Source organism: Mauremys reevesii, linkage group 2 (genome assembly GCF_016161935.1).
Source record: "Mauremys reevesii isolate NIE-2019 linkage group 2, ASM1616193v1, whole genome shotgun sequence".
In the NCBI taxonomy this organism is placed as follows: domain Eukaryota; kingdom Metazoa; phylum Chordata; order Testudines; family Geoemydidae; genus Mauremys; species Mauremys reevesii.
The window spans coordinates 153,096,199-153,123,545 of NC_052624.1; the positions used below are offsets into that span (position 1 = coordinate 153,096,199).

The window sequence follows — 27,347 nt, forward strand, 5'->3', positions numbered from 1 at the left end:
AGAGGCGGCAAAGCCAATGGGGAGCGTGGGGAGGGCTTCGTTGCATCCCCCTTCCCTGGATGCTGCTGAGCCATCCTGGTCCTAGTAGGGCTTTGCGCCTGGGCTCCCCAAGATCCAGCCCCCTTTGTCTGTGCAATGCCCCAGATCGCAGCTGTCAGAAACGGGGCAAAGCCCCTTGCACGGGGCCAGAGCTCCACAGCCGCCCACACCCTTTTCCACCAGCCACAGCGGAGTGGGATGGTGGTGGTGGGTTTTCCTCCCCCTTTTCTGCTGGCGTGGCTGGAGATGCTGCTGCGGAAGCTTGCACGCTGGGTGGTTGCTGGGTGAGATCAGGCAGCAGGTTTGCAAGGGAATTGGGGGAGGGGTTGCATTTTTATTTTCTTTTAAAGGGAAAGGAGAGAGAACGCATCACCCTGGGCTAAAGAAAGCCTTTCCCATCAGAATAGGGAGCTGGCTTCTGAGGGCTGGCCTGATGTTCAGATGCTGAGCACCCGCAGGTCCCAGTGGGAGCCACCAGATGCTCGGTGACTTTGAAATTCAGATCATTATTTTGAAAGGAATATGCATGTGGATGCTACTATTTTATTACACACACACCCCTCCCCAATGCCGAGCCAGTAAATCCAATAGGAAAATTCTTCCTGGAGAGCGGGCACAGCAGGAAATACAGCACACTCTGTCTTTGTCCATCTCGCCCATTCCACCTTCCTTTGCGCTATGGAGAAGGTGCTTATTGAGACTTAATAATAGCAACAGGGCTGGAGAGAGGAGGCTAAAGAAGGGACAACTGTACCTGGGGCCTGAGCTCAGGGCTCCACCAGAAAAATCTGTAACGGGGGTGAAATGAGAGGGGGTGGGGCTCCAGCAAACTTTAAGTATCGTGGTTCCAAAATTCTTGACAGGCCTGAATAGCAACCCAAGGAAATACAGAGTTCAGACTTGACCAGGCCTTCCCATTTTCCACCGGGAACACCTACATCGTCTGATGCCCTTTTCCACTCTTCCTCAAAAATACCCAAGTAGCTAAGGGGTATCCACTTTCTGCATCTCTGGCTCCCTGGAAATCTTCAAGAAGCAGGGGTTACGCTAAGGGCCATTGGTCCATCCAGATCACATTCATTATTACAGCATGGCCAACCTCAAGTGTTCAAATATTGTGAATCAAGCTTCAAAATTTATGAGATTGGCTTAACAATCGAGCTTTTATAAAACAATAACTCCACTTAGGTTCTATTTCTTTGCTTCCAGTTTCTGAGCCTTAAGACCATTCTCGGGTCATGTTTTCAGTGTTTTCTCTTTGCCTGGAAGCTAGAAACTTACTTTAACAAAAAATGAAAGCTGAGATTCTCGCATAACCATCAGACTCCAAGAGTTGGTGTGCAAAGGAAAACAATAACTAGAGCAAGTGCTGGTGACACTGTTGTTATGCACAGCGTGCTCAGCACTGCACAAGACACAAAGGAAACATACGATCCCTGTCCACAGCATCTTACTATTTCAGGCCATTGGAATCACCATTCCATACCATATCAGTGGTCTATCTAACCATCCTAGCCACCATGGATGTAGAGGCTCTCTACACAAACATCCAACACACAGATGGAATACAAGCTGTCAGGAACAGTATCTCTGATGATGCCACAGCACAACTGGTTGCTGAACTCTGTGACTTTATCCTCTCACACAATTATTTCAAATTTGGTGACAATATATATCTCCAGACCAGTGGCACCGCTATGGGCACCCACATGGCCCACAATATGCCACCATTTTTATGGCTGACCTGGAACAACGCTTCCTCAGCTCTCGTCCACTCACGCCCCTTCTCTAACTACACTACATTGATGACATCTTCACCATCTGGACCCATGGGAAGGAGACTCCGGAAGAATTCCACCACGATTTCAACAGCTTCCACCCCATCATCAACCTCAGCCTGGACCAATCTACATGGGACGTCCACTTCCTAGACACCACGGTACAAATAAGCAACGGTCACGTTAACACCACCCTATACCGAAAACCCACCAACCGCTATGCCTACCTTCATGCCTCCAGCTTCCATCGCGGACACACCACACGATCCATCGTCTATAGCCAAGCGCTGAAGTATAACTGCATTTGCTCCAACCCCTCAGACAGAGACCAACACCTACAAGATCTTCACCAAGCATTCTCAAAACTACGATACCCACACGAGGAAATAAGGAAACAAATCAGCAAAGCCAGACGTGTACCCAGAAGCCTCCTGCTGCAAGACAAGCCCAAGAAAGAAACCAACAGAACTCCACTGGCCATCACATACAGTCCTCAGCTAAAACCCCTCCAACGCATCATCAGTGATCTACAACCCATCCTGGACAATGATCCCTCACTTTCACAGGACTTGGGTGGCAGGCCAGTCCTCGCCCACAGACAACCCCACAACCTTAAGCATATTCTCACCAGCAACCACACACCGCACCATAGTAACTCTAACTCAGGAACCAATCCATGCAACAAACCTCGATGCCAACGCTGCCCACATATCTACACCAGCAACACCATCACAGGACCTAACCAGATCAGCCACACCATCATCGGCTCATTCACCTGCACATCCACCAATGTAATATATGCCATCATGTGCCAGCAATGCCCCTCTGCTATGTAAATCGACCAGACTGGACAATTCCTACATAAAAGGATAAACGGACACAAGTCAGATATTAGGAATGGCAATATACAAAAACCTGTAGGAGAACACTTCAACCTCCCTGGACACAATAGCAGAATTAAAGGTAACCATCCTGCAGCAAAAAAACTTCAGGACCAGACTCCAAAGACAAACTGCTGAGCTTCACTTCATTTGCAAATTTGACACCATCAGCTCAGGATTAAACAAAGACTGCGAATGGCTAGCCAACTACAAAAGCAGTTTCTCCTCCCTTGGTGTTCACACCTCAACTGCTAGAAGAGGGCCTCATCCTCTCTGATAGAACTAACCTTGTTATCTCTTGCCTGCATATTTATACCTGCCCCTGGAAATTTCCACCACATGCATCTGACAAAGTGGGTATTCACCCCGAAAGCTTATGCTCCAATAGGTCTGTTAGTCTATAAGGTGCCACAGGACTCTTTGTCGCTATCTAACCCAGTATCCCATCAGTGCCAGGGACAGCTGCTTGAGATGACAAGGCAAGAAACCTTTTTCATGGACAGAAGACACAAATCCATCTCTCTTTGCAGGTCTGTATGGGCTAGGTAATGACTAACACAGGATATTATTTAAACTCCTCAGTGATGAGTGAATAATACCTGTTAAATACAGTACAAACTATAAAATAATGGAGCATATAGATCTATGAAAAGTCCAGCGTGAAAACAAGGTTGGGTGGGGCAACTGCCCCACAGAAAATGACACCTCTGATTTGGGGGCTAATTCCATGAGTAGGGGGGTTGCAGGAATCAGGCCCTTTGGATCACAAGATCCTTCCAGATAAAACATACAAAGCACGAACACAAGAGATTAAAAACTGCTTTAGTGCACCACTGCAGTGCATCTTTTTAAAGGGAACACCTGTTCCAAGAGATGAACACCAGAAACTCTCTTGTACATTAGGCTCTAAGGTTGCAGGGGAAAGTAGAGTGGAGAGAGAGAAAGAGACAGCTTTTCCTGGATATACCAGGGACATCAGGAAGCCTTAAACTGGTTAATGCTCCAATCCGCTAATACCTGATCAGTAACAAATAATAAAGCAGCTCGTTATCACAGTAACAACATGATTAACTTGTTACTGTGATGTTTAATATTTTGTTAACAATTTGAATAGAAAACACTAAATGCATTAACTTGCCCCTCCCTGGTCTGCTGCACTGGGGGAAGTTTTGACATCTCAGCACATTTTTACTGGAGACCTGGAAGTAAAATGCTGGCATCAGCAAACCATGAAGCCAGGAAGCTGTAAAGAAGCAGAAGCATGTTATTAGCTGCAAAGTCACATACACAGTATACCATACTAAGTACATATTAGCAGCCTTGTTTTATTATTTATTAAATGCCAAAGCACTCAGCCAGGTACAGGACACAATGTGTATAAACCTCAGATCGGACCATTCCCATAATTCAAGAGCTTTTGGATTTGAGGTTATGGTTTCAAGTCCTACATAAATTATTATTAGTATAGCAATGCCTAGAGGCTCCATCTGAGGTGAGGACCCTATTGTGCCAGGCACTGTGCAAAGTAAGACATAGTCTCTATCCCCAAAGAGTTTATAAAGGCAAAAGAGACAAAAGGAGGGAGAGGAAACAGAAGCACAGAGGTGAGGTGACATGCCAGCATCATGCAGTAGGTCAGTGGCACAGCCAAAATACAAACACAGTGCCCTACCTACTAGATCACGCTACCTCTCTAATAAAGATCCCCATAATGCTAGTTTTCATTGGCACCTCTATTGCCAATATCATGGAGATGCTCAGAGATTCTTTCCCATCACCATATTATATGAACCTTCCTAGTACAGAACAACACAGATGAAGGAATTAGATAGCTGGATAATAGGCTGATCCCAAACAAAAATCTGAACAGCGCAAAAGACATCCAGATTCTCATCCACTCCCAGATCACAACCCCATCTCTAACCCTTATGTGCAAGGTTGAGAGGGCAGACCTTCAGCTGGTGTAGCCCCAGGTAGCCCCATTACACCAGCTGAGGGTCTGGCCCAAGATTTTTCCTTCTGGGAAGTAAAAACTTCAGAAGATAAATGATTTTAAAAAACAATTATTAAACTTCCTTAAAATAGTAACTTAGAAAAGAAAATGTAGCTTATGAGCTGACAGCCCATGCCTTTCTTCACATTGACCATCTTAAAAACAATGCGTCCTTGTTCTTAATGGATCATGGTAATTAGAAACCAGTATTCTCTGAAAGATGTTTTGTATCAGAGTCTATTTTGTTTGTTTACAGGCCTTAGTTTTGCCTAAATCCACACGCTTTAAATTAAGACCAATAAATCCCAATGAAAAGTTAACTGTGGTCGTGAATTACTAGGTTAAAATGAATGGACTGGATTAATTTGTGACGTCCTAGTGGCTTGTGGCATAGCCCTGTTGTGATACAACAATGCTATTACCAAAAAATAAATCCTGCCCACGCACTGTGGAAAGGGAAGGAATGCGTCCAGCTCTGGAAGACAGACAGCTGAGGAATTCAGTCTATTGATTCCTTTTGTACTCCAGAGGTGGGGCTCTGCCTGCAGCAGGCTGGGAAACTTAAAATTAGAAGACACTGTAATGAACAAGCTCTTTGCCAGATCCTTCTTGCCAAATGCTAAGCAGAGGGGAATTGCCAGTCAGCCCAAACCCTAAATGCCACCTTCCCGACAGCAGACAAAGGAGTGGGATGCTTAAGGTCATTGATATCACCCAAAGTCCTGGAAATTGCTGAGTGAGGGATAATGGAAGAATGTTAGTATCCCAGACCTATCTCTGCCAGTGTGGCCCTATGCATCGCTCATCGAGGGTGGAATTACCCAATGCCCAGAGCCTAGGCACCAATTAAATCACAAATTAAAGAGTAAATGTTCTGCCTCCGCACCCAGGCTCGTGATAGGAGGAAGCATTCTTCCCCAAGATTGGAGAGTAGCTGCACTGCTGTTCCATGGGGGCTATTCCTGTCCAATAGCTGAAATAGCCTCTGCAGGGCCTTGTGCAAGCCCTCCTCTCCAGCGTGGTGGGGGATGGGAGAATAAACACAGAAGCAGATAGCTGTGCCTCGCCTGCTCCCACCCCCCTCCCCCATGCCATGCAAGGTTGTCACGCCCTGCAGGGGGTGCATGGCCCTTGACAGCCCCTACTAATCCTGCCCTCCCTTGGCTCAGCACGGTCACAGTGGTTTTTTGGCCACTGGACCTGCCGTGGCTGCAGTCAGGTTTTGCCTCTACAAGGCTTAAAATGGTGCATAAGGGCTTGTGCAGGTCCTTTGCACAAGAGTGTGTTTCATGTTAAAGGAGCCCTGTCCAGTAGATAGGCCCAACCCTACATGGAGTTGGAGGTGCCCACAATTCTTCACGACTCCTTCCGGTCCATGGCATGCATTCGTAGGTCTTCAAGTTCCAGACCTTTTCTCTTCAAACTTCCCTTGACAGAGTTTCCATCCTATCCTCAGTCTTCCATGTCCTATCTTGCTGTCCTCTTCCTCCCATGCTTTCTTTGCTGGTCATTCTTCTCCCATTGTTGTCACATCCTACCCACCTCCAACACGGGCTTTCCAGGCTATCAATGAGAGTGACAAGTTCATCTTCTTCCTAATTTCTTCCATGTGTATTTTGTCTACCCTCTGCTTGCCTGCCATTGTCCTCCTCAGTATATTATTTCTACTACCTGTATCTTCTTTTCTTCCATCTCTGTAAGACTCCCTCTTTCCAGACAATAGAGCAGGCAGGGACAAACACATGCAGCCTACGCTTCTTCCTTTCAGTTATTTACTTAATTGCTCCTGCCAATACTTAAAGTACTCCTGCCACCTTTTTCAGTGCCATCCAGGCACACTGGGTTCTTCCTTTCCATTCCCCAAATCTCTCTCGGATGGCACTACGTGTTCTTCCCAAGTGCACAAAATCCTCTGATTCTGCTTCTCTCCTCAAAAATCACTCACCAGCTCTTCTTCCGTATCCCCTACTTGCATAACATCAGTCTTCTTTGTGTTTACCTTCAGACCACGGTCTTCAAATGCACATGTCCACTCTGATACCATCTCAGGTCCTATCGATAGAATTTAATAGAGAATGAGAATCTCTTTCACGTCCCGATCCTCCACTGGTGTAAATCAGCATAGTTCAATTGACTTCAATGGAGCTACACCTATTTATACCAGCTGAGGATATGGCTCAATAGGTTTTTTTGGACTATCCTATCAAATGTAGTAAAGAATTACATTCCCTCTATAAATTACAGGATGATTCAAGTGAAAATGATCTCTTTTTCTATTTAAGTCTCTAGGATTTTTGACAGGTTTCAGAGTAGCAGCCGTGTTAGCCTGTATCCGCAAAAAGAACAGGTGTACTTGTGGCACCTTAGAGACTAACAAATTTATTTGAGCATGCAATAGGACCCTGCTGAGTTTCTACAACAGGGGTCGGCAACCTCTGGCACGCGGCTCGCCAGGGTAAGCACTCTGGCAGGCCGGACCAGTTTGTTTACCTGCCGCCTTCGCAGGTTTGTCCAATTGTGGCTCCCACTGGCCGCGGTTCACTGCTCCAGGCCAATGGGGGCGTCGGGAAGCTGCAGCCAGCACATCCCTTGGCCCGCACTGCTTCCCGCAGTCCCCATTGGCCCAGAGCAGCGAACCGCGGCCAGTGGGAGCCGTGATCGGCCAAACCTGCGGAGGTGGCAGATAACCAACTAGTCTGGCCCGCCAGGGTGCTTAACCTGGGGAGCCATGTGCCAGAGGTTGCTGACCCCTGTTCTATAGCATCCTGTTGGTTTTATCCCTATTAAATTCTTTATAGTTTTTCCATATGGACATCTTGTGATGGCATGAGAATAGAAACATATTTTGAAGTGGAATGAAAGGAGGGATCGGGGTGGATTTAAACCTTCCCTGGTAGTTCTGGAAACTCCACAACAGTATCAGCCTTAGTATGTGAGAAGCAAGTTAGAAACAGATTGGTTTCACTCAACAAGCTTTATATTTTTTCCTAGGAAAACAGACATGTGAGATGACAGATAAATGCTAATAAGCCACTCCCATTAGCTGCTCCTACTGTCACTTAAGTGAATGGGAGTTTTTTTATTGTCTTCAGGAGAAGCAAGGTTGGGCCAATAGACTTTTCACTCATTCATAACTAGGGCCCTGATCAGCACATGTAGATTGCTGCACCAGCACAGAGCCCCATTGACTAACAATGCCATGTGAGTACAACTAGATTGACCAGATGTCCCATTTTTAGAGGGACAGTCCCGTTTTTTGGGACTTTTTCTTATATAGGCTCCTATTACCTCCCACCCCCGTCCCGTTTTTTTCACAGTTGCTATCTGGTCACCCTAAGTACAGCACACCACCCACATGCTATCAAGTGCTAGAAGGATTAGAGGTAAGTTGGTAAATATCTGTAGGGGTACGTTTGTACCTCCCAAAAGGTGATGAAAGAAATGTCTACCGTTAATAGCTATCAATTACATAGGGGACTTTCTGTCACTAGTGGGGGAGGGTTTTTTGGTTTTTTTGACTGCTAATAAATGTTACAGCATAACTTAAATGCACACAGGGGTCAAAGAAGCTACAATGATGAGGTACAATCTTACGACTGTTTTCAGCTTCTACGGTCAGCCATTCTGAATAAATAGTATCTGAGGTTTTGAGTGGAGGGTTTATTTTCCATTTGCACAAACAAGTGGATAAAAGCAAATCAAAGTGTTTGTCTCTGGATGAATTTTTTGTTGTTGCCCTTAATATCATGAGAAACATAAAGACGGTTCTGACAGACCCTTATGTAAGGGCTGCTGTCGCCAAGATTTGAACCTACAACCTCCAGAGTTAAAGCCTGAACCTTTCGAGACTGAAGCATTAAACCTAGGAATCAGATTTTCTATGGAAGCTTTCACAGACATATATGCTCTTTGGATCAGGCAGAGAGGGGCATACATAATACACCCAGAATGGTTTCTATGCCCATATTCCTAGGACAGATTAAATTTATCCCAAGCATTTCAGGCCCACCGCTGTTCTAATCACATAAGACAAGCTCCCCCCACTTTTGTAATTGTTGTTATTATTACTACTACTTATTAATACTTTGTATGAACTAGTAGGCGAGGGGTAGAAAATAAGACAGAAAAATATCATAATGCTACTAACTAAATCCATGGTGCACCCATCCCTGGAATGCTGTGTCCAGTTATGATAGCCTCATCTCACAAAAAATATATAGTGGAACTGGAAAAAGGTTCAGAGAAGGGCAGCAAAGACATTCAAGGGTATGGAATAGCTTCCATATGAGGAGAGATTGAAAAGATTAGGGCTGTTCATCTTAAAAAACAGATGATTTAGGGGGGATAGGTTAGAGGTCTATATACTCACAAAGGGTGTAGAAAAAGTGAGTAGAGAAGTATTATTTACCCTTTCGCACAATACAAAAACCATGGGCCACTCAAAGAAATTAATAGGCAGAAGGATTAATACAAATGAGGACATACTTTTTTCACACAATGCACAATAAACCTGTGGAACTCGTTTTCATAGGTTGTTGTGATGGCCAAAAGTATAACTAGGTTAAAAAAAAAAGAACTGGGTAAGTTCATGGAGGATAGGTCCATCAATGGCTACTAGCCAAGATGGCCAGGGACGGAACCCCATGCTTGGGGCAACCCTAAACCTCTGACTGCCAGAAGCTGGGAGGAGAAGACAGGGTAGATCTTTCCAAAATTGCTCTGTTCTGTACACTCTTCCTGGAGCTCTGGTACTGGCCACTGTTGGAGGCATGATACTAGGCTAGATGGACCATTGGTCTGGCCCAGCATGGCAGTTTTTATGTTCTTACATATTGCAGAAGCACCTCAGCGTCCCAGTCAGGGATCACGGCCCCGTTGTGCTACGCACTGTACAAACATCATAAAAGACGGTTACTCACCGTAGTAACTGTTGTTCTTCGAGATGTGTTGCTCCTATCCATTCCAGTTAGGTGTGCGCGCCGCGCGTGCATGGCTCTCCGGAACATTTTTACCCTAGCAACTCCGGCGGGCCGGCTGGGCGCCCCCTGGAGTGGCGCCGCTATGGCACCTGTTATATACCCCAGCCGGCCCGTCCGCTCCTCAGTTCCTTCTTGCCGGCTACTCCGACAGTGGGGAAGGAGGGCGGGTCTGGAATGGATAGGGGCAACACATCTCGAAGAACAACAGTTACTACGGTGAGTAACCGTCTTTTCTTCTTCGAGTGATTGCTCCTATGCATTCCAGTTAGGTGATTCCCAAGCCTTACCTAGGCGGTGGGGTCGGAGTGAGATGTGGCAGAGTGTAAGACTGCGGAGCCGAAGGCTGCATCATCTCTTGATTGCTGCACCAACGTGTAATGGGAGGCGAAGGTGTGGACAGAAGACCAGGTGGCCGCTCTACAGATGTCCTGTATGGGATCATGGGCTAGGAAGGCGGCCGACGAGGCGTGCACTCTCGTTGAGTGAGCAGTGAGGCGGCATGGTGGCACGCGAGCAAGCTCGTAGCATGTCCGGATACATGCCGTTACCCAGGAGGAAATCCGCTGGGAGGAGACCGGCTCACCCTTCATGCGGTCGGCGACTGCCACAAACAGCTGGGTCGAACGCCGGAAGGGCTTCGTCCGCTCGATGTAAAAGGCAAGGGCCCTGCGGACGTCCAGGGTGTGAAGCTGTTGTTCCCGAGGGGAGGCGTGCGGCTTCGGGAAGAAGACCGGGAGGAAGATCTCCTGGTTGAGGTGGAAGGCCGACACCATCTTGGGGAGGAAGGCCGGGTGTGGTCGAAGCTGCACCTTGTCTCCGTGGAAGATGGTGTATGGTGGCCCAACCGTTAGAGCACGGAGCTCAGAGACTTGTCTCGCTGATGTAATTGCGACGAGGAAGGCCGTCTTCCAGGAGAGGTAGAGCAGAGAGCACGTGGCTAGAGGCTCGAAGGGCGGTCCCATAAGTTTGGCCAGAACGAGGTTCAAATCCCAGGTCGGGGCAGGACGCCGCACCGGCGGGTACAAGTGGTCCAGGCCTTTAAGGAAGCGGGAAACCATCTGGTTAGAGAAGATGGACCAACCTCCCATAGATGGACGAAAAGCGGACACTGCTGCCAGGTGTACTCTCAAGGAGGAGACCGCAAGACCTTGCTCCTTAAGGTACCAGAGGTAGTCGAGGATGGTAAGGACCGGGACTACGAATGGATTGAGTCCTCATTGATCACACCAGAGTGCGAATCGCTTCCATTTCGCAAGGTAAGTGGAGCGAGTGGAAGGCTTTCTGCTCTCTAGCAGGACTTGCTGTACTGCCGCCGAACAGTCCCTCTCTGCGTGGGTCAACCACTCAGGTACCAAGCTGTAAGATGGAGGGACTGCAGGTTCTGATGGCGGAGTCTGACGAAGTCCTGGATGATGAGGTCCGGCCATAACGGAAGGGGGATGGGATCCCGAACGGAGAGCTCGAGCAGCAGGGTGTACCAGTGCTGCCTCAGCCAGGCCGGAGCTACGAGTATGACGCGGGCTCTGTCCCTCCGAAGCTTCAGTAGCACTCGGTGCACTAGCGGGAACGGAGGGAAGGCGTAGAGGAGATGATCCATCCAGGGGTAAAGGAAGGCATCCGACAGGGAGCCTGGCGAGCGACCCTGGAACGAGCAAAACAGGTGGCACTTCCTGTTCTCCCTGGAGACGAATAGGTCTATCTGGGGAAACCCCCACCTCCGGAAGATTGTGTGGACAACATCTGGATGGAGGGACCACTCGTGGGAGAGGAACGACCTGCTGAGATGGTCGGCCAGCGTGTTCTGCACTCCCGGAAGAAAGAATGCTTCCAGGTGAATTGAGTGGGTCACGCAGAAGTCCCACAGGAGCATCGCTTCCTTGCAGAGCGGGGAGGAGCGGGCTCCGCCTTGTTTGTTCACATAAAACATCGCTGTGGTGTTGTCCGTGAACACCGCTACGCATTGGCCTCGCAGACGGGCGTGGAAGGCGTGGCACGCCAAGCGAATTGCCCGCAGCTCCCTGACGTTGATGTGGAGGGAGAGCTCCTGGGGCGACCAGAGGCCCTGGGTGTGTAGGTCGCCCAGGTGTGCCCCCCCATCCCAACGCCGAGGCATCTGTCGTCAGTGTCACGGACGGACGAGGAGGGCGGAACGGGACTCCTGCACATACGACCTCTGGGTTCAGCCACCAACTGAGCGAAGCGAGGGTAGGCTTCGTGACCATGACTACTCTGTCCATGGAGTCGCGGTGTGGGCGGTACACCGACGCCAGCCAAGATTGAAATGGGCGAAGGTGCAGTCTCGCGTAGGCGGTGACGAACGTGCACGACGCCATGTGGCCCAGGAGGCGTAGGCAGGACCGAACCATCGTAGTGGGAAAAGCGTGCAGGTCTCGGATGATGGAGACCATCGTCTGGTGCCAGGCGCGAGGGAGACAGGCCCTGGCCACCGTGGAGTCGAGGACCGCTCCAATAAACTCCACTCTCTGTGATGGAGTCAGTGAGGACTTCTCCACATTGACGAGAAGGCCCAGTGCCCGAAATAGGGAGAGTATCTCGGCAACTTGGTCTGTTACCAATTGGTGGGATGGCCCGCAAACCAGCCAGTCGTCGAGATAAGGGTAGACGTGAACTCGACGACGGCGGAGGTCTGCAGCAACTACTGCCATGCATTTGGTGAAGACCCTCGGAGCGGTGGATAGGCCGAAGGGTAGCACCGCAAACTGGTAGTGCGCACCGTTGACCACAAAACGCAGGTAGCGTCGATGGGGAGGGTAAATAGCAATATGGAAGTATGCGTCCTTCATGTCGAGGGCGACAAACCAGTCTCCCGGATCCAGGGAGGGAATGATGGTCCCCAAGGTCACCATGCGAAATTTGAGCTTGATCATGTACTTGTTGAGCTCCCGGAGGTCCAGAATGGGTCTGAGGCCTCCTTTCGCCTTGGGGATGAGAAAATAACGGGAATAGAATCCCCTGCCCCGCCTGTCTTGCGGCACCTCCTCTATGGCACCCAACCTCAACAGAGACTCGACCTCTTGCAAGAGGCATTGCTCGTGAGAGGGGTCCCTGAAGAGGGACGGGGAAGGTGGGTGGGAAGGAGGGGGCGAAATAAACTGAAGGTGATAACCATACTGGATAGTACGGAGTACCCAGCTGTCCGATGTTATTTGGGACCACACCGGGAGGAAGCGGGAAAGGCGGTTGCAAAACAAACGGGTTGGATCCTGGGAATAGACTGATGAGCCGTCCTTGGGCGTCCCATCAAAACTGTTGTTTGGGCCCTTGCGGGGCCTTGGACGACGCCTGGGCCTGGGTGCGCCTGCTGCCTGAAGGTCTACGGCGGTTGAGGCCGTTGCGCCGACTATTATAGGGCCTTGACCTGGCCTGGGTAAAAGGCCGGAAGGACTGCTGTTGGCGGAAGGAGCGCCTCTGGGTAGCTGGTGTGTGCATACCCAGAGTGCGGATAGCTACACGACCGTCCTTCAGGGTCTGTATCCTCGAGTCCGTTTTCTCTGAGAACAGGCCGTGAGTCTCAAAGGGCAGGTCCTGGAGGGTATACTGCACCTCCGGCGGCAAGGTGGAGGACTGTAGCCAGGAGATGCGCCGCATAGTTACTCCAGAGGCCAAGGTTCTGGCCCCTGAGTCCGCCGAATCCAGAGCAGCCTGGATGGAAGAGCAGGAGGCTGTCCTGCCCTCTTCGACCAGAGCCGAAAACTCTCGTCGGGAAGCCGTCGGGATCAGTTCCGCGTATTTCGTGAGGGACACGAAAATGTCGAAGGCGTACCGGGCTAAGAGGGCCAGCTGGTTTGCAACGCGCAGCTGGAGACCCCCTGCCGAATACACCTTGCGGCCCAACAAGTCCATGCGCCTGGCGTCCTTCGACTTCGGCGCTGAGGCTGGCTGTCCATGCCGCTCACGGTCGTTAACGGACTGGACGACCAGTGAGTCCGGAGCGGGGTGAGTGTACAGATACTCGTATCCCGTGGGGGGGACCGAGTATTTACGTTCCACGCCCCTTGCAGTAGGGGGGACGGACGCCGGCGACTGCCAGATGGTCGTGGCATTTTTCTGAATTGTTTTAATAAAAGGCAGGGCCACCCGCATCGGGGCCTCCGCGCCGATGACATTGGTCACCGGGTCTTCATCTTCCGGGACCTCCGCCACCGGAAGGTCAATGGCCTTTGCCACCCTGCGGAGAAGGTCCTGGTGGGCCCGCAGGTCGATCGGGGGAGGGTCCACCGTAGCGGCGCCCGCCACTGCCTCATCCGGAGAGGAGGATGAAGACAGAGTCTGTACCACCACCTCTGCCGGAGGCTGCTCAGGGGCTTGGGAGGTTGACGGAAGCCCTGCGGGATCCGACGACGGTAGGGTCTCCCCCAGTGGTGTTGGGGGAGGGCGGCTCACCATGGCTTCCGGTATCCTGCGTTCAGCACCCACTGGGCGCTGGGACAAGGGGAGCCCTTGGGACTCATAGCCGGCCCAGGGGACCCAAAAACCCCACTGCTGGTGTCCAAGATGTTGGCTCTGGGTGGGAGCCCGGAGACCTGTCTCGCTGTCCGCCTGGGAGACGACCGATGGCTGACGCGAAGGCCACGGGGGTGCAGAGGCGCTGATGGAGTGCACCGCGGAAGGAGGCAGCTTATCCCCGGACGGTGCCGAGGAGCGGTGCCGGCCGTCATGGTGCCAGGATGGTGATCTGGACCGTCGGCCACTTCGGTACCGGGAGCCAGAGCGTGACCTCGATCGTCGGTGGCGAGAGCGGCTTCGGGAGTCGCGACGGCGAGATCAGTACCGGGAACTGGCTCTCCGACAGTACCGTCGGTCCGGTGACCGGGACCGTGAGCGGTGCTGGGAGTGCGACCGGTACCGCGAGACTGAGCAGTACCGGGACTGCGACCAGTGCCGGGACGGGGTGTGGTACCGAGACTGGGATCGGTGCCGGGATCGGGACCAACGTGACGGCGACCGTTGCCTGGACCGGGACCGGGTCCGAGGCTTGGAGCGTCGCCCCTCTCCTCCGTCAGGGGTCTGGGGCCGCATCATTGCAGGCTTGCCCAACGACTGAACAGCCCGCACCGGCGGTGCCGGGGGCCGGAGGCTCGGTGCCTCTACGAGCTGAATAAGCTCTCTCGCCGTCACAAATGTTTCAGGGGTGGACGGGAGATGCAGCTCTACCGCGGCCGGCGCCGGGGAGCAGGGAGGTACCGGACTCGACGGCTCTTGAGGTGCCGGAGTCAACGGAACCGTGCACGGCTTGTGCACTACCACAGCCGGTGCCGGAGGTGGCTGGGTAAGCTGTCCCGAAGCTGCAGGTTTAGGAGCCGGGTGCGCCGTCTTCCGCTTCCTCTGGGGGGAGAGGGAACGGTGCCGGGACTTCAGTGCCGTCTGCGTGCCTTTAGGAGCCTCGGTACCGGGACGGCTCGGTGCCGCTGGTACGCTGCGCGCCGAGGATGGTTTCGGCGGTGCCGGGGACGGAGCGGGGGGATGAAGTGCCGCCTCCGTAAGGAGCTGTTTAAGTTGAGAGTCTCGCTCCTTTCTTGTGCGCGGCTTGAATGCCGTGTAAATCGGGCACTTATCTGTCCTGTGTGATTCCCCGAGGCAGCGCAGGCAGGAATCGTGCGGGTCGCCGATGGGCATAGGCCGCTGACAAGCCGCACAGGGCTTAAAGCCCGGTGCCTTGGGCATGAGCCTGCACCGGTTGTGGAAGAAGAGGGGCTAACCCCTCTAATTCCCTACTATACTATTACTACCACAACTATAACAACTATCTTATTCAACTAATCTAACTATTAAACTAAGTGAAACAACTATATACACTAAAGATACGGAGAAACGCTAGGGCTGTGGAGGTGAGATAGCACTCCACTGTTCCAACTGGCCGTCACGGGCGGTAAGAAGGAACTGAGGAGCGGACGGGCCGGCTGGGGTATATAACAGGCACCATAGCGGCGCCACTCCAGGGGGTGCCCAGCCAGCCCGCCGGAGTTGCTAGGGTAAAAATGTTCCGGAGAGCCGTGCACGCGCAGCGCGCACACCTAACTGGAATGCATAGGAGCAATCACTCGAAGAAGAAAAAGATGGTCTCTGCCCCGAAGAGCTCACAATCTAAGTACTATAAGGTTGTCATTTTGGTCATCACTACAACTGAACATAGGCCTTCCAGAGCTAAAGCATGTGCCCCTACAGCTTGACCTAAAGAACTAGCTGGGAGTTGTAGCAGACTCATGTCATCTGTGAACATGAACAGTGGGTTCAACTACTCTGCTATATTGGGGGAAATTCTGACTGCGTGACTGAGAAGAAAAAATCTGGGTAGATCTCTCCACCAAAAAAATCATTCGGTATCAATGCCATGGAGTTTATCTTTTCTCTCAGATCTTCTGAAGAATGGGAATCTCCTTTGTGTTTGAATCTTAGAACAAAGATGGTTGATTCTTGCTATATTAGGTCCAGATCATCAAAGGTATTTAGGAGCTGGGCCCTGGATCCTTTCGCAAATTTGCTCCCAAATGAAGCCTCCCTTTAGGGGTTCAAATGAAGGAACCATTTATGTAGAACAGGGATATTAACGTTATTCTAGCTGGGATGCAGAATTTGCTGCCAAAATAACGTCTCACCTCTCCAACAACCCTACTGGATGCGGAATCAAATTGAACATGCCGCTGATATGATAAAGGATATGAGGAATTAGACACAGCCTTGACTGTACCAGATTTGGGCCAGACCTGGAACACTGCCTTGTAGCTGATCAAACAAGTTAATCATTTAAAATTATGTTCATATTATTTGTATTGCGGTAGCACAAAAAGCACTCGATTACTTCCCCATTTGTGCCCCATCAGCACTGTAAATACACAGGAAGACAAGGTCTGTTCCCCTAAGTGTTTCTTCAGCTGGTATAAAGCTCCACAATAGATCAATGCCAATTTACACCTGCTGGCCCAAACAGTGGAGCCTCTTTAGTCCAATTGGTATTTGTTGGCACCATATCAAAGACCCTGGTTCTTTTCTGCATCAGAAGGAATGATGAGTGAATTGGTAAATTTGTGATAAGCACTTAATAGAAGACTTTATGCTCTCAGAATGTGTGGCATCCCCATAACATGGATTGGTGTCTTAAAGAGGGATCCGGGAAGCTTGCAGGATTTTGTCTGGTTTTTCAGTAGCCAGACAAATGATTATGATCCATTGGGAGAATATGCAAGTCATTTCTCTGTGTAATTATTTTGCAAGTAGTGATTATCGAAAAAAGGCTAGAGAAATTACAGGAATTCTAACAAATTAAACTTTTCAACCTCTATTGTGCTTTGCACAATGGCTCCATTAGCAATCCAAAGTCTATGATTGTTTGTGCTCTGTACAACGTCCTGTTAGTCATTATTTGTTACCGGGATGGGCAAGCATGATCATGAGAGCTTGAGGATTTTGCAACAACCCCAGTTATTTGGCAGGTTTGCAAGACTATTTCTGGAACCTCTTTTTCCTTGCATGTTAAATCCACTTTAGTCCGTCCGTGTTGATACAGTTTTAAAATAGAATTGCTTTCCTAGTCTGTGTTTATTAACTATTGTTATTCATTTGTATTACAATAGCGCCTCAGGGCCCCATTCTGCTCCATGCTCTACAAACACACAGTATGAGCCAGGCTCTGCCTCAAAGAGCTTACAGTCTAAACAAATAAGAGAGAAAAAGGGAGTGTTATTTATTCTCATTTTACAGATGGGGAACTCAAACACAGAAAGATTAAGACAATTGCTTCAGGTCACCCAGGAAGTCTGAAGCAAAGCCACAAAGGGAGGAATAAACAACCTCCATCTTTATTTGGATTAGATTGAACAGAGAGATCATCTGTCCCAATCTAGTGCATTTACCATCCTTCCTACCTATGCTATGTACTGGACTGACAGGTGCTGTGTGTAAGTTATTAGATTAATGCCCCGATTTTCAGAAGAGCCAAGTACCGCAAAATCCCACTGTAGTCAATGGGACCTGCAAAGTAACTCTGAAAGCCAGGCCATTTATTTATGTATTTCTTTCCTGTCCCATTTCTGCTCCTTTACCCTGATCACCCCTTGATCCTTTCTCTCCCAGTCACTCCTAATCAAAATGCAAGCCCGATCATATTTGAGTGACACTAATTAGCTGTGTGACCTTGAGCAAGTCACTTCTGGACTCTGTGGCTCAGTTTTCCCACCTGTATAATGGGGATAACAAACTGTTAAGCACTTTGAGATCAACAGATAAAAAGCTCTATGCATCAACTATCCCCAAATCAGGGGCAAAGCAGGGCAAAGTTTTTTAGCCAAAATGTTTAGGTGGAAAGTGCAGATTCAGCAACACCAAAACATTTTGTGAATTTGGGTCAGTTTTGATAAATTGTGTAAAAAAACCCCAAACCCCAATTTTGATGTGTTTGGTTTAAAACAACTTTTTGTTTTGAAATTTCCTTCAATTTTATATTTTTAAAACATCAAAAACCTTTAACATGGTCCAAATTGAAATAAAACATTTTGTTTTAGGTCAAACAAAACATTTAGTCTGACAAGAAAGATTTGGGGTTTTTTTTAATTTTCAATTTACTGAAAATTCTGAACAATTTTGTTTTTGGCTCAACATGAAACTATTCTCCCCCCCCCCCCCTCCTCCCTTCATTATTTTGGAATTGCTACCTGAGCAGAAGAATATGTTATTTGCACACTCTAATCAGGGGCCCACCAAAGCTGCTGAAGTCACAGGTCCCAAAAGCTGGCTGTGCCAAAACAAAGTGATGATCTAATAATCCTTTCAGCTAGGACAGAAGTTTTGGATAACTAGACATCTGGAGCATCCAACTTTCCTTCGGTCAGCACTCAACATGCCCACTGACTTCAATGGGAATAAAAGGACTGCAAAGGTAGATTCTGAGTCTCTGCCTAATGGCAGCTTCTTTCATAGAGTGCAAAGGGAAGAAGCCACAAAGGGAGAAATAAATAACCATCATCTTTATTTGGATTAGAGGCTGACCTCCATTAGTAGCAGCATTTTCACCATAATAGTGCTTTGCTTCATAAAGTCCTGTTACAAAGGGCAAACACTGATTGCCTAAAACCTAACAACCTCCCCCCACTTCTGAGATATTCCCCTTTATAAAGGAGGAAACTGAGGCACAAAGCAGTCACATGGCCAAGCCAAGGAGGGGCAGCATGGTCCAGTGAAAGGGGCTCTGGAGTGAAAGTCAGGAGACCTCAGTTTTATTCCACCAGTGACTTTGAGCAAGTCACCTCACCTCTCTATTTCCCCTTGCATGCTTTGTCTGTAAGACTGTAAGCTCTTTGGGGCAGGGAGTGTCTCTTACAACGTGTTTAGACAGTGCCTACCACAACAGGGGCCCAGTCTTGGCTGGGAACTTTAGGCACTACCATAATAATTATTATTACATGAGGAGTTTAGAATTTGCCTTACAGGGAGACCAAAGTTGCAATGAAACCAGATTCAAACAGTTTTTAATTTTAATTAACCTTTCCAGTGTGTTAGCATAACCAAGAGTTTTGGTAACAATAAATGGAGCTGCCTGGTATTTTCAGATCTCTCTCTATGCAGAAAAATCAAGTGAGCAGCACACACAAGATCATATATATTTTTAATTGCAATTACATTGTATTGTAATTGTCTGCTGCAGCATGTGCCAGTTATTCCATACAGACTAATGAATGACTGATAGAATGTAGTTTTTCTATCTGAGAGTGGCAGTGTGAGGTGTTGTGGGAGGCAGTGTGTTATAGTGGATAGAGCACTATACTAGCAGTCAAAGTATCTGACGTCAAAATCAGGACATATGGTCACCCTACCTAGCACAATGGGACCTGATAGAACCTCTTGATGCTACTATAATACAAATAATAACTATATAACCACTTTTCTGTATGGAATCATCACACCTTGTCATCATCATAGCAGCCTCAAAACTTCCAATTGGCCTTTTGGGGGGACAGATCTTTTATTCGAAAACCTGTTCTTTAAAGGCAGGAACCAGTGGTGGAGAAATTCAAAATCCAACTGTGAAGTTAAACCAGAAGCCCTGATTTTTGCTGGACTCAAACAACTATACATAGGACTGGGTTTAAAATGATCATTAATAGTAACAATACCTTGCACTTTGTAGCACCTTCCGTCTGAGGACCTCAAAGCACTTGACATAGCAAGTTTAATAATTAAACACCTTAGATTTTCAAAAATTCTCAACATTTTTTTTTTAAATCTCATTTACTTTTCATGGTTTTTGTTTGCTTCTACTCCTTGCACTTCACTCCACTTGGGCAGCGAAATTAAATTCATGATTTCAGTCTTTGGGCTTCACCTGGCCGTCTTTACCCCAGCAAATCACTGGGACTTTTTCCCTGAATTGGGGTGTTGTCATTACGACGATACTTTGTAGAGGCCGCTACTGAGATCGGGCCACCATTGTGCTAGGTGCTGTACTAGCACATGCGCAGACATATTGGGTACGTCTACTCCGCGGCAGGGGTGTGAATGGCAGCTTGTGTAGACCGACCTGTGCTAGTTGTACTCCCACTAAAAATTAAAATGAGGACACCGTGACCCGGGCTTCACAAGCCTGCCTGACCCTCCGGGGTACATACTTGTTCGTACAGCTGGTGTTGGAGCCTTGTGCCACAGCATCCTCCCTGCTATTTTCAGCAAGCTAGCGCAAACACAACAACATGAACTACAAATCCCACTGCTGGCTGCAATGTAGCCGTACCCATAGCATGAGTTATTCTCTGCCCAAAAGTTAGCAAACTAAGTAGACAAAGAATGGAAAGGGAAACAGAAAAGTGAAGTAACTTCCCCAAGGCCATACAGCAAATCAGTGGCAGAGCTTGGCACAGAACTCAGATCTTCCACATTCTGCCTGTTGATTAGGCTACACTGCCCCTAAAGAACTAACTGAAATGTTTTGTAAAGTAGGATGGAAACTCTTCCTGATGTCTCTAGTGATCATTTTAAGCCCGAAAGCATGGAGCACCCTGTCAATAAGATACTACTGTGATAGATGCTTGTGGACTACCATAGACAGCCAGAGAGAGATTTTAATACTCTTAGTCTGCAGAACTACACATGCCATTTAATGCAGGACAATTAAATTCCCTTTTTATTCTCTGGATAGTTAAGAGTACAGAAAAATATGAAATGTGCTGGTTCTAGTTGCCTCGCTAATAATATAGGCTGAGAATAAGGCAGGATCATTCTACATACCAGAAGAAAAGAAGACTGTGCTTTAATATATTTTGGATCAGATCCTTGGCTAATGTCACTGGGCATAGCTCCACTAACTCCAATAGAGCCATCGCCCATTTATACCACCTGATGATATCGCCCTTTGATTTCTGGACCAGAGCACACATCATCAAAAATATATGGGTTCTTAAGAATATTGGTGGTGGCCATAACAATACTCAAGTCTCCAAGCTACAGGTAGTTGAGTGTTAGGACATCTTGGCTTTTGTTAGATAATCTACATTTTTCATAACTTCAGGGACCATGAATGGGAATTTATTAATTATTGTTTTATCATTATCTATACAGAAATGTAGATAGGCTGTTCTTGGCTAGGTTATACACGATTATTAGTGTGTTATTAAAACTATGTTGTCCAACTGAGGTGTGAAAGTAAATGGCCAAATTCAGACCCCGGATAATCAAATGCAAATCCACTGAAGCCAGTGGGCTTTTAGCCTTTTAACACAGGTCTGAATTTAGTCTAGTAGCTTGAAGTGCTTTCTTTCCCCTTTCTTATATAAATATATTGAGCCTGATCCTCAGCTAATGTAAATAGATGAACCTCCATTTACTTCAATGGAGCTATGCCAGTTTATATCAGTTGAGGACCTAGCACTCAATTCAATACAATACACAGATGCTGTCACCTGGGAAACCATAAAAGCTACAGCATTCCTGCTAATGAGTACCAATCTCTCTTTAGTCATTTACCACAGAAGACTTCACATCACCATTAGGAAAAAGAACACCATATTGGTGCCAGCATTATGCACAGCTAATGGGACACAATTCAAAAATTCTAGTGGATCATGCCATTATTTTGTGCCTTCTGAATTAAAGGTATAATGAAAATGTGACTATCAAACTGATAACATGCAACAAAACTTTTTTTAAAATACAGTTAATATTCTGCTACAATTCCTGATTTTTTCCTCCAAATAATTCCATATTTATTGTTTTCAACTAATATTTGAAATAGCTACTTTTTTCCCCACCAGACAAAAATTGCACCTTTTTATTATTATTTACAACACATTCCCAGTCTTCTATTATTAGTATTGCAAAGCATCATGAGTTACGCTTTGTCTGAAAGATGCCACATAAAATTAAGTCTTGAATTTCAAAAACTTTCTTGAACCCTAAACTTGCAAACTTGTATGCAGATGAGTAATTGTATTCCTGATATTAATCTCACTTAGTTAAATGGGTCTACTTCATTGAACAAAGTCATTCACAGGCATCAATGTTGACAAAATCAAGCCTTGGGTTTTTGCAGTAGCAGATGGATATAGAGTATGATTTTCAGAGGTGCTGAGTACCCAACGCTTGCATTAGATTTATGGGTGCTGAAGCTCAAGCCCATATCGACACTCACCCAAGTTTTTTGCCTTGAATGTACCATCCACGCCATTGGTGAATCAGCATCTGGGTACCAGCTATTCAAATTAATTCTTAAGAGACCAGGGGCGGCTCTAGACATTTTGCCGCCCCAAACACGGCGGCATGCCACGGGGGGCGCTCTGCCGGTCCTGCGGGACCAGTGGACTCTCTGCAGGCAAGCCACCGAAGGCGGCCTGCCAGCCGCCCTCCCGGCGACCGGCAGAGCGCCCCCCACGGCATGCCACCCCAAGCACGCGCTGTAAGAGACTGGAATTGTTTCTTAAGCACCTTTGGGGTGTGGACATGGGGGAATACTTGGAAGAACTCTTTCCTACTTTGCTACTAGAAGTTTGTCAGATTCCGGGTCCACTCTTCATTCACCTTGATGCTTCAAAGCTAGTGTTTGTCACAGGAAAGCACAGAGAGTGACAATATTTCTTGACTTAAAGCTAAATAAATCTTGTTTGAGTTGATTTCTTTTAATTTACCTGAGAAAGAAATTATACATGATCAGCCAGAGCTATGGCTTTCAATATTTTGTTGTTAAGGGACAAAGAGGTGCTCAATTATACATGGTTTGACACATTAGCAGGGACCTGGGACTAAGGGTCAGGACCAGGATTTTCAAAGAGGTCTAAAGGAGATAAAATAATTTAAATGGGATTTGAGTCCCTCTTTGATAATCCAAGCCCAGATTCCTACAGTCCTATGCAAGATTTACTCAGGCAAAATGCCCATTTCAGTCAACCGCTAAAATTCTTCCTCAGCCAAAATTCCCACTAAGAGCATTGCCTGAGTAAAAAAGCTGGGTCGAGCCTTCGGAATTGAGCCCCAGGCGAGTTTTACCTTCAGTAAATCGGCAGGGATTTGGCCATCAGGGTTGCTGCCCAATGCCTGCTCTTTTGCTTACAATTGCATTTTATCTTGTTGTGAGCTGCATTCATCAGATGGGTGGGGCACTGTGCTAGAATAGTGCTTGGAAATGCCTAAGAAACAAAAAGTCAGCTTCCATCAGCAGATGGAAAGGAAAGATGCGGGGGAGGGGGGTGGTGGTGAAGCAGTCCTCTCTCTAATTCTACCCATCTCCCCTCAGCTCCTGCAGAAGAATTCAGGGACATAGTCTGGCGATGAGAGGCTAGTACCAACTGCTGCCTCAGTGAGCACTGGCACATGCAGCAAGTTGAATGCAATGAGGAGGCATGATGCGAAATGGAAGCCTGATCGGAGATCACCTTTTCCCTCTTCCCCCCCACCCCAGCTTAACTCGTGTGTAAATTGCAGATCTCCCTCTCAGACACACCCAGAGCCATCCGCACCCACCTTGTCATTGAGGTTCTGCAGCGCCTCTTTGCCAGCAGCCGCCCTGATCTCCACCTTTCTCCCGAATTCAACAGATGGTTCCCCTCCCTTCCTGCCCTGCCTGGAAGAGAGGGAGTGGGAATCTGAGCCCAGGTGGGCCACATCCCTCTGCTGGGCCACGATCCTGCTGGTTCCCCGTCCCACGGACAGCGAATCGAAATCGATGGTCTTGTTCTCCAAGGAGCCTTCCACCGGGCAGAACATGCCACAGAATTTCTGCCGGGGTTTGGGGCTGCCTGAGCCCAGGTTCTTGAAGAAGGCTGGGACCTCCTCCTCTTCATTCTGCCGCCTCTCGGCCATGGCTCCGGGGGGCTCCCTGCTAAAGAGAAACAACAACAAATAGGATCAAAATCCCCCCCTGGAGAGAGAGCCCAGCAGGGGTGTGCCTTGCAAGGCTCGCCTGTCCTGCCCTCCTAGAGGAGAGGCTGGCTAGCGAGCTGGGTCCATGGAGAGGGGAATGCAATGCAAAGTTGAAGGCAGGCAGCAGCTCCTGCTGCAATCAGGAGAGGAGATTTCAAGTTCCCAGCCTCTCCAGATGATGAGGGAGGGGATGGAAAAAAAATCCCTCACTCTGCAGCAGAGATTGGGGCCTGATCCGGAAGTGATGTGGGGCTGGCGAATTGGCAAATGGAGCCGAGCAGGATTGGAGCAAGAGGCCCCCTCGGAACGTGCTGCTGCTACAAGTTGCTCCTAGCAGCGCCCCTCCCCTGCTTGGGGTGGGGGGCGTGTTAGCTGCAAGGGATCTACCTCCCCCCTCCCCAGTCCCCTTCCTCTACCCCCCTGCAAATGAAGCGTGGCGCTAGCCTATTGTTCCTCACTTTCTCCAAAGGCAGCAGCTGGAGGGTGAGCACCGCAGGGGAAGGGGAGGGCGAAATGCTGAATCATATATTGGGGGGGGGGGTCAGCGGTGCCCCGGCTCGTGCAGTGTCCCCGGAGAGGGGGGTGGAGGGAGAAAGGCAGAGAGGAGGCCAGGTGGCACTGGAGACAGCCAGAGATGGGGGAGAGAAAGAGAGAAGGAAATTTGCCCATTAATCAGGACTTACCTCCGGAATTAGTGACCTTGCAAGACAGGGAAACACCCAGCAGTGCCAACCCCCCCACGCACCCCCGATCTCACTTCTAAGGCGGGGGGGGGGGCAGAGGGAAGGCACTATATGGCTGTTGAGATTTAATTTAATTATGGTTAAAGGCTAGAGAGAGCACGCGATAAACCCTCCCCTCCCAGCTCCTGCCCATGCGAGCAGAGCCCTGGGGTGGGAGCGTGGAGTGGGGTGGGAGGGGAGACACCCAAGCCCCGCTGATCAACTGCTCGCTCCGATAAAAAGGAGTCGCCCAGCCCTGCTCATCTTGGGGGTTTGCCCAGCTCGGCTTCCCAGGCGCTGTCCCTTCAGCACCCGCCTGCCCTCTGCATGACTCAGAAGAGATGCGGCTGCTATTGTTATGGGGAGAGGAGGGGATCAGCCACATGCAGGTACTGTGGGAGCTTGCAGGATGATCATGTCCATATTGCAACGCCCCCATCCCTCCACCTTTTTATTATTTAAGGTTGTTGCATTAGCTGCTGGGTTACAGTCCACACACCCCTTGTAGCATAGGGAAGTCCTTTGCTCCCATGCCTAGCTCCCAGGAGAAGGTGAACAGATTTTTTTTTAAATTCTTATTCCATCATTTTTCATATCTAAATGAACCATTTAACGGTCTGGAGAGAGAAAAAATGTTGCCCTGATAATTCCTCAATGATTGATTGCAGCCAGATACACTGTGAGTGTGTGTATGTGGTGGGGAAGAGGGGAGGATAGATGTTTCTATCACAAAGGTAAGAGATGAAACACACAATAGGTTTAATGTAGCTGTAACCATCTAGTACATGTTATTAATAATGCTGATTGGTATTATTAAGGCTAAATCCATATTCAATATTGTTCTGAAGCAAACTCAATTGCTAAGCTATTAATTGCCATGCATTATTTATTAATATGCACCTATGTATATGCACCCATGAAATGTTAATTTAGAGGCAACTGTGCCCAAAAGGGTAGCAAGCACCTTAGCAAGAAACACATATTTAAAAAAAAATCAAGGTATTGTCACTAATAAGGCAAAGTGCCCAAGTAAAGCCAAGGTCAGACGCAAGAGAAGGCATAAAATAAATGCACAACCCAGTTATAAAAGACTCCACTAAAAAGGAAAGATGTACGCCTGGAGTGTTGCCCTGAAGGATGATGGAGATGTGCTCTGGTGACTAATGAGGGGGAGAACATTCCAGAGACACAGGTCCTCAAGGGAATAAACCCCACTCCTCCTTTTCCTCCCAAGATTGTATCTGGGGATGGTCCTGGGCTGTAGCCAGGCCAATCTCAGGTGCCTTTAGGGGACTCAGGCCAACATATGGTCTATCAGGTAAACTAAATGCTGTATTATTTAAGGTTTATAAATATTAATAGCCAAATCACTGCTGAACTGGCAGTCGATACAAGCTGCAGAGAGCACTAACAGAGTCTTCAGCATGTGAAAGCTGCGGAGCAGTTGTACTGACACATTCTGCAGTTGCTGCCATTTATGTGATGGTTTTCAGGGATACCCCTAAATAAAGCTCATTCATTGCTTAACACATCCCTGGAAGTTAGTTACCACAGTTATGACCACCAAAGAAAAATCTAAATAGAATGAAATTCCATAACTCAGCCTAGGGGGTCAAGAAGACATGGAGGGCTGTGAAGAGACCTGGGTCTTGAAGAAACATTCACAACTTCCCAGTGTTTCAGAGCTGATCAAAGCTACTCCTACAACCTAGGCTTCCACACTATTCTCATGCTCAGAAATGGCCCCATTCTGCCTCGCCGCAGCAAACACCAAGAATGCATAGAGCAATCACAGATCAAGCAATGTCCCACAGCCATTTCCCCTTTTCCACAAGTAATGCCATTGTCTTTCCACATAGGTCTGGCACTTCTGGGCATGTTCAGTGTGGACTTTAATTGCTGTGCTGTGTTTAGGTACCTTGGTGATTTATGAGAATTATGAGAAAGAGATGCTTACCAATACTTGGGTAGGAAGCACTGCCCTATTTCATATCTAACTAATTTCTGGTTTCACATGCATACTGAACCACAGAGGCAACAACATTTACTCCTGCAGGATTCCAGGCACTCAAAAGAAATTACAGAACCCCTCTGAAGCAACCCAATTCTGGCTCCATCAGTCTATGCTATCAGGCCTTATCTCATAATCAAAAGGTTCCATAGGTAAGTAACAATAACAAGGTGGAGACCTGTCTCAGATTAATCATGCACTCTTCTGTCATGGTCTGAAATCAGACTGGAAGATTACAAAAATCTAGCTACCCTTGAGTGGCCCAGCCATCACCTCTGTAACCTCTTTCCCCCACCATCCCATAAACAAAGGTTGTTCTGACCTCAGCCTTTCCTGAGCAGCAGTCTCCATATGTTAGCTAGTTGGGCATAATCAGTGCTTCCTTTATCGAGTACAGGGTATCAGCGGCCATCCAACAGAATAACTCCCCATGACTGGCTTTGGGGAGCTATAGGTTTGATCTTCAAAGGATCCTAAGGGTGCAGGCACATCACGTCCTTTGAAAATCCAAGTCTATATGCTTATGTTCTTCAGTCAGGTTATTTCTGGGACCTTTGGTTTATAATTTTGTCACTTTATGATCTTT

General features: G+C 48.2%; 1 protein-coding gene across 2 annotated transcripts in view; it reads right to left on the reverse strand.

Moving 5' to 3' along the window:
* DPYSL2 (dihydropyrimidinase like 2) overlaps window positions 1-24,098 on the reverse strand; it is a 100,727-nt gene extending 76,629 nt beyond the window's left edge. Inside the window, exon 1 of one of the 2 annotated variants that reach the window (XM_039524186.1) lies at window positions 23,630-24,098. In XM_039524186.1, the coding sequence (XP_039380120.1) occupies window positions 23,630-23,968 (339 nt within the window). In that variant the 5' untranslated portion in view covers window positions 23,969-24,098. The remainder of the gene's footprint in view (window positions 1-23,629) is intronic. The other variant, XM_039524185.1, reaches the window with a different exon arrangement.
* Window positions 24,099-27,347: the final 3,249 nt, after the last annotated feature.